Here is a 14,067-nt window from a genome sequence, read left to right as displayed (position 1 = left end):
ATGTGAAGAGTTGACTCACTGGAAAAGACTCTGATGCTGGGAGGGATTGGGGGCAGGAGGAGAAGGGGACGACAGAGGATGAGATGGCTGGATGACATCACCGACTTGATGGACGTGAGTTTGAGTGAACTCCGGGAGTTGGTGATGGACAGGGAGGACTGGCGTGCTGCAATTCATGGGGTTGCAAAGAGTTGGACACGACTGAGTGACTGAACTGAACTGAACTGAACATTTTAAAAAGGCCTCCCTGGTGGCTCAGACAGTAAAGAATCTGCCTGTGATGCGGGAGACTTGGGTTTAATCCCTGGGTCAGGAAGATACCCTGGAGAAGGAAATGGCAACCCACTCCAGTATTCTTGTCTGGAGAAGTCCACGGAGAGAGGAGACCGATGGTCTATAGTCCATGGGGTCACAAGGAGTCAGAAAAGACTGAGTGACTAACACACACGAAACATTTTTATATGGATTATTTTGTACAAATTTTATTTGATTACATTTTCAGTTGTTAAACACAGAGTCACAGCTAAGTCAAGCTTAATTTACTGTATGAATTCAAAGCTTTCACATAAATTTTAAAACATACAAACTGGTTATTTTTCTATGCTACTTTTCTATGAAAACATTTTTCAATAGAATGCTTTCTTTTTCATACACAAAACACATTCTCAAGTAACCAGAAAATCAACATGAGGAATACTATTTACATGATACAATGTATTTCTTTTAAAAGATATAGCAAAAATTGTGCAGTTACAAGACATATAGAAAAATAAAACTAGAATTTCTTTGCTTCTGATGTGTAAGTAAAATAGGCCTTAGGAAAACACTTTGTTACTGTAGCAATTAACATTCAAATAAGAATATTTTAAACTCAAGGTGATGTAACACCACCTTCCTGCTACTTGAAAATACTGGGATGTGATGCCACACCAAGACTGTAAACACTCGAAGAAGATGAAAAAGCCAACTGCATTTCCCAAAGTAATTGTGAGTGCTGACCCTCTGGTACTTACTACAGTAGAACTTGTCTAATTATACCGTCTAGTTTTTCCCCCTATAATTTCAAGTTATTACTTCATCACTACCTTGCTGATATAATACTTGGAATGAAATTTCTATCTAAATTTATTCATAAGGGCCGCATTCTTACAAGATGAAATGTTCAAGTGCTCTGTTCTTTAAATTCACAAAACAATCTGATAAGGAATATATCCTAAAACTGAATGGTCGAACTAGAAAGGGCATAGACAGAGGCTGCCTTATAATTTTGGTTCCTTTAAATCTTAAAACACTACCAGAAAAAAAATACTGTCTGCATGGAAATGACTAGAAAGGATGAACTATATCCAGCAATTTCATTTTCAAGAAAACTTGATCATATCCATATACTGCCCATGTTCTTTGCCTACTTGCCTCAATAAAAAACATTTTCCCAAAATAAGATTTAATATAACACTCTTATATGGAAGAGTTGAAATTAAATGGAAACTTATTTCTTATGAAAGAATAATGCATAAATTAGTGGTCATTACTTTAAAATCATCTACCAATATGATGGCAGGGAAAAAAAACCAGCGCGTGTTTATCTAGCACATAGTAGGAGCTCAGTAAATATTTGTTAAATAAAGCAATTTAATGTTAAAAACTTTCCAGTGGGAGTAAACTGAAAGCTGGAGTAAAAACGTGTCCTCTCATTCTAATTACTTAAGCATAAGTTCTGTAATAAGGAAAAACATTTAACTAAGGTAAATGTATAATAATTCCATTTTATATTAAAACAAACTTGTATTTCAACATAAACACAAAGCAATTGCTAAAGCAATAAAGCTAATTGTGAACTTCCTGCATTTTCCCAAAGATGATTGCATCATAGTATAATTGCTTTTCAGAGGTTAAAAGATCTCTGATTTACATCAGGTGACTACTTTTTTTTCGGCCATTTACTTAAATAAATGTGTACAAATTCATACCACAGGAACAAAGTAAGACTATTTTTTGACCCCAGAAAAATCTACTCATTCTGTTTTTAAAGGGTTATCTAATTTGGATAATCAAGATTGCATTTCTTCCCTACGCCCTGAAGCAAAGTACATTCTCAGTTCTGTTTGGAAGCTGGCACACACAGGACTCAATCTTGGTTAATTTCCAAAGGCACATATGTTATAGTAAATCCTCTTCTTGTAATGCCAGAAAGTTTTTGCTCCTAGAAATTGTTTCACTGGCATATTCTCAACATATCAGTATCTCAATACCTGCTAATCCTAGAGAAGCAAGAGTGACCAACACACAGTTTAGAAAAGTAAAGGTTCCATTTTGAAATCTACAAAAGGTTGGCTTTTACTTTCTGCAAGATTCTATCTGTTAAGTCTGCGAGTTTTAAAACAGTAACCTCTGGGGCACACTGGAATCACAGACTGGGACTATGTGTTTTAATAACGTAGCGGACTATTAAACCTGTCTGCTCTTAGCACATTAAGGATTTTCTTACAAGTGAGGTTAACTACATTTCAGTCTTTGGAAAGTCAAACATATTTTGGCCAATTCAAGATGGAAATTCTATGACATTCACTGAAGTGTTTTCCCAGTGATAAACTCAAAATAAGCTATGAGAGAGGGACAGAAAGAGAAATCCGTTTTTCTTTTTCTTTTAAACAATGAAGGTAGAATTGAAAAATGAAAGAAAAATATTCCATAAAAATACTTCAGTTTTCCTACTCTCTTTCTTCAGGGAATACTCCAAACACTTCTAATATAAAACACTAATGTGTTTCTACAAGAAATCCATTGATTTAAAATGAAAACAGGGACTTCCTGGTGGCCCAGTGGCTAAGAAAGACTCTGCCCTGCCTATGCCGGGGGCCTGGGTTCAACGCCTTCTCAGGGAATTAGATCCCACACGCTGCAACTGAAGCATGTGACCCTCTGTGATGCATCGAAGACCTGGCACAGCCACATAAATAAAAATTTATAAATACTTTTTTAAAATAAAATGAAAACAAAAACCCTACTGCTTTCTTTTATAAATATGAGCTATTACTATTAACACTATTGATTTTATTTTAGTATGTAGCCACCACAGGATATTCAAGTAGCAAAAAATTACTTCTTAAGACAATAATAAAATTATAATGTCTTTGTACTCTCTCATTAATTTTAAAATACTTTTCTATAAAGTATCAAAACTTTAAAATTCATACTCACTGATCCAGCAATTCTACAACAGTATACTTGTCTTAAAAAAAATTCCTAAGGAATTTATGTTCAAGGATGTTTATCATAGAATTAAATTGCTTTAACAAAAAAGATAAGAAAAACTAACCACTGAAAATAGGAAATTAATGGAATACATTATGATACATCTATATAATAAATACTGTGCAGTCATTATAGAATAAGAAATTGTCGACAGAGGGACTAAAAGCATAAGAATTTTTTCAGCCCTCTTAACATCCCTTTACATAAACTGCCTGAATTTATCACCAGCATGTACTGCTTTTCCAACAGTTACTGGAAAGATGTGGAAGTCAATGTATTTAATAGAAAATATTTTAGACATACACACACAGTATTTTTTTTTAGTCATGCCCCATGGCATGCAGGATCTTAGCTCCCTCATCAGGGATGGAACCCATGACCCCTGCAGTTTAAGTACAGAGTCTTAACCACTGGGCTGACAGGGAAGTCCTCCAGACATATTACAGGTATCAAGTTATGAATGTGCATACTAAGATCCCAACCCTCTTATGTGTATAAATGTACATTAAAAAAACTGAGAAGAATATATGTCAACAGTCGGTATATGTGGATGGTAGAATATAGGTAATTTCTTAGTATTAATTTTCTGTATTTTCCAGAAGAAGCATTTCTTTTATACTCAGAAACAAAATTTTACTTCACATAATATACTATTTTGGCTGCCATATAATAACTAAAGTTAAAAATTCTTTGGTTTAAAAGAAAAGGAATAATTTATGATTTCGGCAAAAAAAGATCATACTATAAGGTAAACGATGATAATGATGATAGGAATGGGGAGGAAGTGATTATCATGTCCAATAGCAAGGAATTTATCTAAAAAAAAAAAGAACAACACTTGGATTACGGTATGTCTCTATGTCATAGAATAAATATAGAAAACACTATATTATGAAGTTGTTTAGTTAATATATACTTTAAAAAAAGATTTAATAGAGTAAAAATAAGTCCATGGATGATAGATATATAATATGTTAACTAAAATGAGAGATATGTAGTGATCTATCACTAAATCACAGAAGCCAACTATGGTGTTGCTGTTTAGTCACTAAGTCATGTCTGACTCTTTGGCAACCCCATGGACTGCAGCCTGTCAGCCTCCTCTGTTCATGGCATTTCCCAGGCAAGAATACTGGAGTGGGTTGTCACTTCCTTCTCTAGGAGATCTTCCCAACCCAGGGACTGAACACCCATCTCTTGCATTGGCAGACGGGGTCTATCACTGAGACACTAGGGAAGCTCTAGCCAACTATGCCCTATGATGTGTGTGTGTGTGTGCTAAGTTGCTTCAGTCGTGTCCTCTCTGTGAGAGCCTATATGGACTGTAGCCCTCTAGGCTCCTCTGTCCATGGGATTCTTGAGGCAAGAATAATGGAGTGGGTTGCCATACCTTCCTCCAGTGGAGCTTCCTGACCCAGGGATATGCCATACCATAAAATCACCTTAATTCCACTACAGACAGGTTATCAGTTGAAGAAATCACATCAACTTGCTATAATAAAGTTTACTACTACCAATTACACAAAAATTGATACGCATGAACAATGCTCAGTAGATAAAAAATGAACTAAGATCGATGACATTTTCCTCAAGGCTTTGTATGGATTTCAGACTAAGAAATACTTCAAATACTTTGGGTAGTAATTTCCACTATTCAGATTAAAAGTTTTCATTTATTCATACCCGATTTTCTCTGAACTGAAAATTTTAACCTATGCTAATTTGCACAGCATTAATGGCTCTAAGAGAATACTAATATTTAATCAGTGCAATGTCCAGAAAAGACATCTGAACAGTAAAGTTTAAAATGGATGGGATTCATTACTGAAAGTAATGCTGTTTTAGAACTAAGTGAACTGCAGAGAGTTTTAAATGAAATGTTGAACAATGGAATTCTATGCAGAGGTTAACATTATGACTCTGTGAGTGCGTGCTCATTTGTGTCTGACTTTTTGTGACCCCATGGACTGTAGCCCGCCATGCTCCTCTGTCCATGTAATTTTCCAGGTAAGAATACTGGAATGGGTTACCATTTCCATCTCCAGGGGATCTCCTCCACCCAGGGATTAAACCCAAGTCTCCTGCATTGGCAGGTGGATAATGACTCTAAAGACATGTAAGAAAATGTTACAACGACCATCAAGTGAAAACAGCAGATTACCAAACTGGGTGATGCTGAAATTCTGGGTAAATTTACTTCAAAAAATTTTTTAACATTATGGATAAATCATTGTTTCACCTAAGAGAGATAAGGCAATTTTTCTAAGTCTAAATGCCCAGTTTGCTTCTTTTGAGAGCCAGATCTTAAGTAAAGGAATAAAGGGAAAAAACTGAATGCACAGCTGTTTGCTTCTAGGAATACAAACAGGAGGAAATAAACAGAGGGAGGCTAATATCTGTAAGACTGGGCTAACTACTTCATTCCCAGCTGTGTTTTAATTTGTATTACTAAACAATAAGAAAACCCTTTTTATGACAGTCAGAGGCTGAGAATTCCCATTTGCACCCAGCGAAGTTAAAGGCACGCTAGAAAATACCTGGAATGTTTGATTCAGTAATTTATTGTCTGGTCTATAGTCTAAGTTGTACAACATCAATTGACTGATTCAGGAGCTAATTCTAATTTAATGCCATTTAAAAGCAGAAATGACAAGAGAGACATCTCATCACTTGCAAGTGACTTAAAATACAAAAAAAGATGGTCAAGTTAAAAATCATACCTGATTTGCTGTCGAAAGATAATTTAGGGTAATAACAAAGCAAGTCAGTACAGCCTGACTGATCCCAGTTTATACCTGGGATCACAACCACAACAATGCTGTTCTCCACCCTTCAAAGACAATACAAGGTTTCTACTCCAGGAGAAATAAGGGAGTCAGGGATATGTTCAGATGGAGACCAGGCAACACTAGAGCAGGTGAATACCAGACAAGCAACACTAGAATAACACCAGAGTAGTACCTTAGATACCATTCTGATAGTAGCTTAAATGGAGAACTGTGAAGTAACTTGAAGCCTAGAATCTGTAAGAAATTCAAAACTTTACTAAAAAGCAGACCTTCTTCAAGCTACCAATTTCTAATGCCATCAAGCATAAGATAACTACCTTTACACAAGACAACTGGCTGTAAGGATATACACGAATTTTCAAGCTAATTTTATGGATTATTATTTTTAGTTTTATTGTAAACTTAAACCCTAGGTTTATAGCAATAGCCATATTTATTGAAATGAATGGAAGTATGCTTTTTTTTTTTAAAGCTGGCCATAATATTGAGTTGGCCAAAAAGTTCGTTTGGATTTCTTTATAATATCTTATGGAAAAATCCAAACGAACTTTTTTGAACAACCCAATAGATACCCTGGTTACACAAAATGATGAATAAATTCCATAGCTGGACATCACAAATCCTCTATTGCCTCTTTTTTGATCTGGTGTATCTTAATAATCTGATCATCAGTTACTTTACTGTAGGTGGAAGTTTAAGCATTAAGAAACTCAACTGCTAAACAATGTTTTCCGGTAGGGTTCACTCCCACAATTGTTGACCCATCCCCCTTTTGAATATCAGCTCTGCCAGTTCTCTCAGGTTTGAACTCCTCATTTTTAGGGAGATGAAATGGTACAGAAGTGCTCAATTACTGGTGAACAGGTCCATAGATGTATGCAATAAATGACATAATGCAGATGAATATTCAACAGAGCACCTGGATCTAGTAAGTGTTCCATTAAGAGCAGATATTACATAAAACAAGTAGACAAGAACTTAAAATAACAAGTAAAAAATGAATGCTGTCTTTAATGCAAATAACTGTTTTCTCAAAATCTGAGAAAAACAAAAAGCAAATAAACAAAAAACCATCCCACTATTAACATACTATGCATTATCCCTACCACCTAGCACCATACCTATCAAACAGTGGGTGCTGAATAAATATTGATACATTCCTAAATAATAACTATCAAAATCTATTTTGAAACTCTGAGAATTTCTAGTTTGTACACCTTGACTATTTCATCTTTGCATCTCAGTGCCTGGCAGATTAGGTAACACATTCAGTTAATTTCACCTTTTCTCATGCAATTAAAAAATAATTTGAATTCTTAAAACTTTTGATTTGTAATTTAATTCCATGTCAGGGGTTTTGGGTTTGGACTGTAACTTACGTTAAGGGTAAGGGGATTATATAATAAATAATTAAGTATATTATTTTGCTCAGTGCTTAATATAAACTTGCGGCTCAAATGTTTGAATAAATGCATAAATTTTCATGTTCTATAAAAAAGGGAACAAAATCGTAATTCCTAACCAGAGTTCAGACCAAACACGTATATGAGTAGGCTACAACGGAAAACTTACTGCTGGAAGCTCTGTTTTAGGAAAGTCTTAATATCTGTTAATTATCTATCAATAAAACTAAAAAAACAGGAAAGTCTTAAAAGCTGATCACATTAAGGAACTCACAGCAGTATTATCATTTTAGATCCTAGAAGCATCTACTCTACATGGCATCTTGGATTTTTTAGGTGTTTTCTTACCAAAACCAAAGCATAAGAATTCAGTGTCATATACAGTTTCACCAAAAACACATGCTTTTGACCAGAGAAACTCCATACAACCAGCTTTCTAAAGTAAAAAGCCAAAGTTCGACACTGCTGTATAAAAATCTCCAATTACTTCCTGTTCTGTTTCTCAGAATTTGGAAGGACTGGCTTGGCTCTGTTCCCTAAAGGAACAAAAACAAAGCAAGGAAACGGTCCTATCTCACCTTCTGATCCCTCTGCCAATTAAGAGAATGTGCGCCCAGGGAGGTCCCTGCAATACTAACTTTGAGAGGTAAGAACTGGAATAAGAAACTTCAAAAGATTCTACTTTCTAATACAGGAAATTCTCTCAAAAAGCAAACAAAAGTACTAACTATAAAAATTACCTTCACTGTACACCTGGGTCTGCCAATATCAACTCTTAGAGAAAGAAGGACCATTCATTCAAAAAGCACTTTTCAGGAATGTCTGAAGATAAATATCTTCAATCAGATATAAGTTATTTTCAGAGAGCCCTGTAGTTGTTTCAGGGCATATCAGGATATTTGGGTCATGAAGGTGTTATTACGCTCAGTGCCACAGAAGCCAACAAAACCTTCAGTATTTTTTCCCATGGGTTTGATTTATTATGAGGATTAGGAGAATGTAATTCTATCTCTGATAGAATCCTGTCACCTAAGTGAATGAAGCCTGTGCAATCCTGAGTACAGAGCAGTAACAAATTTTAGATCAAGAGTAATAATACTGTATCCCCAAGACTTGGATTCACACCTTTAAACTATTATCTTCTTTTTCAGAGGAAAACATATTTCACGTGATTTTAAGTAGTTTACATATAAAGTCCTGATCCTGGGGGTTTCAAAGCTATTTAAAAAAATCTACAGGTCCCCAAACTGCAATAATCAGGCTGACTGAAGACTAAGAGAGCAGCAGTAAACAAATGGGATCTTAAGAAAAACCAAGATTTAAGGACTTGATAGGAAAGAACCTTGCTTTTCTTCCATTCCTGGCAGGCGCTCTCTTACTAGATGGAGTCAAGTTCATTACTCAGAACCATCTAATACAAGCATTTTTCAAGTTTAGAACTGTCTGGACTTCCTTCTTGCCAGGTAAACAGTTGATCATATAAAAACACACCAGTTTTGTTTTTTTTCTTTAACATCGAGCTTGTGAGGTCTTCCCAACATGTGACAATGAACTTTCAGGTAAGTCCAAGAGTTCTTATGTACACCTTCAAAAGAATCTGTTTAAAGACAGGTAATTCCATCCCCTTGCATACCTCAAGTAGTATTCTTTTCTGACTGTTGCTTACTGCTTCTCACCCCTTTGCCTCATTTTCCTCTCTCTGTTTCAGCCATGCACATATAAATGCATAGGATTAGCCCAATACTGACATACCAAGAAAGGGGTTTCTCACCTGACATTGACTGACATTTACCTGACTCTTACCTGACATTGGTTTAACATCAATAGGTAACGCTAGGCCATATGGACCCCTCAGGACAAAGCCCTTCATTTCAATGTGTCCACAAGGTACAGACCTTAGTACAAAGGCATTCAAAGTTGCCTGCTGTCCTGATAAAACAAATGACATTTTATTTTAAATCACTGGAAGTGATGATAAATATCAGACTACCGACAGAAGACATTACTATTGAAATCTAAAAAACACACCAAACATGCTGCCTCCATCAATGAGTACAAACCAAAAAAAAAAAAGTGTTCAACCAGCAAATTTAACTCTTCTCACTAAAAAAAGATCCGTGCTCTTCCTTAGAATGACTTCTTCCAAAATTATGAAGGAATTTTATCTGGCTTGTTTTCTAACAATTTCTTACTGAACTTGTGGTAGATACAATCTATGTTTCTTTTAAGTCAACTACTAATGTGAAAATTTATTATCTACTATACTATCTAAGCGGAGAAGGAAATGGCACCCCACTCCAGTACTCTTGCCTGGAAAATCCCATGGACAGAGGAGCCTGGTAGGAGGCCGTCTATGGGGTCGCAGAGAGTCAGACACGACTGAAGCGATTTAGCAGCAGCAGCAGCAGTATACTATCTAAGTATTTGGGGTGTAATGTAAAAGACTATAAATATTACCCTCTTAAAAACAAACCCTTCCCCGACCTCCAAAAGAAAACACCAGGAACCAAGAAAGTAGAAAAGAGGAAAGTACAAAATAGGGTGGAAATAATTTTAACTACATCGGTAATCACAAGAGCTATAAGGGATTTCCCTGATGGTAACAGTGGTTAAGACTCTGCCTTCCAATGTAGCGGGCATGGATTTGCACATGCTGCATAGTGTAGCCAATAAACAAATAAATAAATGTAAGTTGGAGAAGACTCTTGAGAGTCCCTTGGGCTGCAAGGAGATCCAACCGGTCCATCCTAAAGGAGATCAGTCCTGGATGTTCATTGGAGGGACTGATGTTGAAGCTGAAACTCCAATACTTTGGCCACCTGATACGAAGAGCTGACTTATTTGAAAAGACCCTGATTCTGGGAAAGATTGAGGGCAGGAGAAGAAGGGGGCGACAGAGGATGAGATGGTTGGATGGCATCACCGACCCAATGGACATGAGTTTGGGTAAACTCCAGGAGTTGGTGATGGACAGGGAGGCCTAGCGTGCTGTGGTCCATGGAGTCGCAAAGAGTCAGACACAACTGAGCGACTGAACTGAACTGAACTGAAGTAAATTCCACAGACAGTGGAGCCTGGAGGGTTACAGTCCATAGGGTCACAAAGAGTTGGACATAACTGTGAGTGTGTGTGCACACACACACGATACATTAAAATCAAACAAATAGGCGAGACCATTAGTAAAAATGGAGGTAGAGGTCAACTCCCAATGATAAAATGTTGACTTCATTATGATGACATAGTCTACACTTAACAAAACATAACAATTTTACACATAAATGCATCTGATAACATAATTTCAAAATTGTTTTTAAAATGACAGAACTTCAGAGAAAATGAAAAGTCATCACAACAGTTGAAAATTACAATAATATACCTTTCTTAGTATCAGATTCCAGCCTCATGTAAACATTTCCAGAACACACAAAGTCCAATACCCTCTAACTCATTTTTGAGGCTAGAACACTGGTATCAAAGCCAGACAATGAAAGCACAGACAAGGAATTTACAAGGCAATTTCACCTAAGGTGACAAATGGCAAAATCCTAAACAAAATACCAGTGATCCCAATGGACCAATGTATAAAAATGAGAGTACACACTGACCACGTTGGGTTTATTCCAAGACTGCAAGGTCGGTTCACCATTAACAAATGTATTAACACCATTCACAGTAATGTGCTAAGTTAGCAAACTAAAAAAAAAAGAAATTATCTTAATGAATGCAGAAAAAATATCTAAAAGAATTTAATACTCATAAAGAAGTTCTTATACCAAACTAGGAATAACAGAGACTTTTCTTAATCTAGAAAAGACACCCTCCAAAAATCTTCATTAAATATTATTCTTAATGGTAAAATTAGAGGCAGTTAAAGTCAGAGTTGTAGTTATTTCTATTTATCATTGTACTGAAGGTACTAACCACAAATATAAACAAAGGGTAGAAGAGAAAGTCAGGACCAGAAACAATAAAAAATTCCTCTCATGACTTATAGAAAGACTGACAAATAAGTACATGTTCATCAAAAAAATCCCTTTAAAAAAGTGAAGGCAACAAGAATACTAACTGGAAAAGATACCTGCAACCCAATGTTCATAGCATCGTTATTCACAATTCACAACTGCCAGGATATGATAACAACCTAAGTATCCATCAACAGATGGAAGGATGTAAGATGTGGTATACACAGACACAATGGAATACAACTCAGCCTTAAAAAAAAAGAATGAAATTATATTAATTACAACAACATGGATGGACTTGGAGGATATTATGCTAAGCGAAACAAGTCAAACAGAAAGACAAATACTATATGATACCACTTATATGTAGAATCCAAAAAATAAAACAAACTAGTAAATTTAACAGAAGAGAAACTGATTCACAGATATAGAAAAAAAACTAGTGGTTACCAGTGGGGAAAGGAAAGAAGAAAGATAGTTGAAGTAGACTAAGAGGTATAAACAATTACATATAAAAAAAAGCTACAAGGATATATTGTACAACACAGGTGATACAGCCAGTATTTTATAGTAATTATAAATGGAGCATAACTTTAAAAAAAAGTGAAGATACAGTACAAAACCAAACAGCAGACCTGCAAAAGATTACTATCTATATTTAATAAGCAAACAAAAAATTCCTACAATCAGAAGAAAAAAGACAAAAAGGAAACAAAAGATATAAACAGACATTTCACCAAAGAAAAAATACAAATATACAATAAGCCTAATAAAAGATGCTTAGCTTCATTAACCTGGGAAATTCAAGTAAAAGCACCACCAGGAAACATTTGACAACCACCAGGCTGGCAAAAAATATAAAAGTTGGACAATACCAAGTGCTGACAAAGATATGAAGGAACAAGAACTCATCCTGCTGGAGGGAGTATAATAGTACAACTATTTCAGAAAACAATTTAGATTTATTCAATGAAGCTGAAATGCACCTTACCACCTCAATTATACTTCTAGTTCTATGTCTGAGATAATCTTACAAATGAGCATGAGGAGACACACAATGATGCTCACATAAAGCCATAATAAAATAAAATAGCAAACTTATGTCCACCAATGGGTAATGCTTAGATTATAGTATAAACAAGCATATACTAAACTAATTCATAGTCATAAAAATGAGCCACATCAATTTGGTATGAACCTTACAAATAATAATGTTTAACAAAATAAATCACATACAGAACAAATTCACTTTTATCAAGTTAAAAGAAGAAACCAGGAAAATTAAACCATGCACTGTATACTGACTCAAACATATGTGGTGAAAATTTAAAGAAAACCAATGAAATGTTATAAACATTCAGGATGGTGGTTGCCTATGGGGGTAAGGGTAGGGGGTAATGACAGAGAAATGGAGTCAAGGAGGGGCAAGAGAGGGCTTCAAAGGTCTGAGACATGTTCTCTCTTTAAAGCTGAGTTATCTTGTGCAGTGATCAATGCATTTTTCTTTTTGTTGGACAAATTTTATACTCATTTGGTATATGTTAGATTTTTCATTTAAATCTGTATTAGATTTTTCATAATGAATAAAACACATACTCAAAAAAAGTTTTAAAAAGTACTTAGCATCAGATACAAGTAGTAGTTAAATAAATATTTGGCTCACAGAATTTAGACAATTGTTGCTAATTGCATAAAATAAACTTGCATGTATTGCGCAAGCAGACAGTTTAAATCATACAGAGGATTTGAACCTGCTTTGCTTGTTTCCATGGAACAAGTCTGACCAAAGGGTTGAAGGCAAGAAAGAAATTACTATTAATTAGTCATGTTACAGAGTCCCTATTTATGAGCTTATAGTCAAATGCTCTTCCTAAAATTACTGCCAGGCGGTTCTGGGAATTTGTAAAATCCTGACTGCTGTCATTTCTACTTTGTTGCCTATTAGGCAACTCTGCGGTTTAAAGATTATGAAATTTTGCTCTGGTTCACCACACAGTTTGGACTTTAAAAATAACTGACAGCAAAAAAAAGAGATTAAATATTTACGTGTAAAAATATCTACTGTGGTTAACACCTATGTAAAAAACTTTATGACCCAAAGATAGATTAAAATATTAATCTGAAAGCCCTAATCCTTGGATTTTAGACTTGATAAACAGTACTCCACAAACTGATTAAGTCACCTTTAGTATCTGTATATATCATTGCTTTACATTTTAAAATAATTTAATTTGGAGAATGTCATTTTTAATTTAAGAAGATACTTAATACATTCTGAAGAACTTACAATGAAAATACTGCAGCAACGAATCAACACACATATGTTCAGTATATAAACTCCTACAAGTTCACAGATGTCTGCCTAGATCTCCTTCACACAGTCAGAGCCCAGAAATTCTGGGCTGACCACCACCCTTGAGCAATGAGACATGGCTTCTTGTCTGGTCAGTGGCAGGGTCACTTTTCTTGAAGATTCTACTGAAACTAAATCCATTGAGCCTCTCAATGCCCAAGTTCATGCCATCTCCATTCCCTTTCCCAATCCATCTCTTGATGCAACTTTCGCCTTACCAGACTTTGCTACGTCTGGCTCTGACCTAGCCTCCACTCTGCCTTTATCTTGTAAACTAAACCACCTGTGGAAGCCGTGCCCCACTG

At 35.5% G+C, this 14,067-nt stretch overlaps 1 protein-coding gene across 9 annotated transcripts in view; it reads right to left on the bottom strand.

The window, feature by feature from the left end:
* PLEKHA5 (pleckstrin homology domain containing A5) overlaps positions 1-14,067 on the bottom strand; it is a 258,725-nt gene that overhangs the window by 222,055 nt on the left and 22,603 nt on the right. The window contains exon 4 of one of the 9 annotated variants that reach the window (XM_025283345.3): positions 455-4,071. The exons of the other annotated variants lie outside the window; for them this stretch is intronic. Coding sequence (XP_025139130.1) covers positions 4,068-4,071 — 4 coding nt within the window. The 3' untranslated portion in view covers positions 455-4,067. Of the gene's footprint in view, positions 1-454; positions 4,072-14,067 lie in introns of those variants that run through there. 9 annotated transcript variants of the gene reach the window in all.

Source organism: Bubalus bubalis, chromosome 4, assembly GCF_019923935.1.
Source record: "Bubalus bubalis isolate 160015118507 breed Murrah chromosome 4, NDDB_SH_1, whole genome shotgun sequence".
In the NCBI taxonomy this organism is placed as follows: Eukaryota; Metazoa; Chordata; class Mammalia; order Artiodactyla; family Bovidae; genus Bubalus; species Bubalus bubalis.
This window is presented reverse-complemented; position numbering and strand designations above follow the sequence as displayed.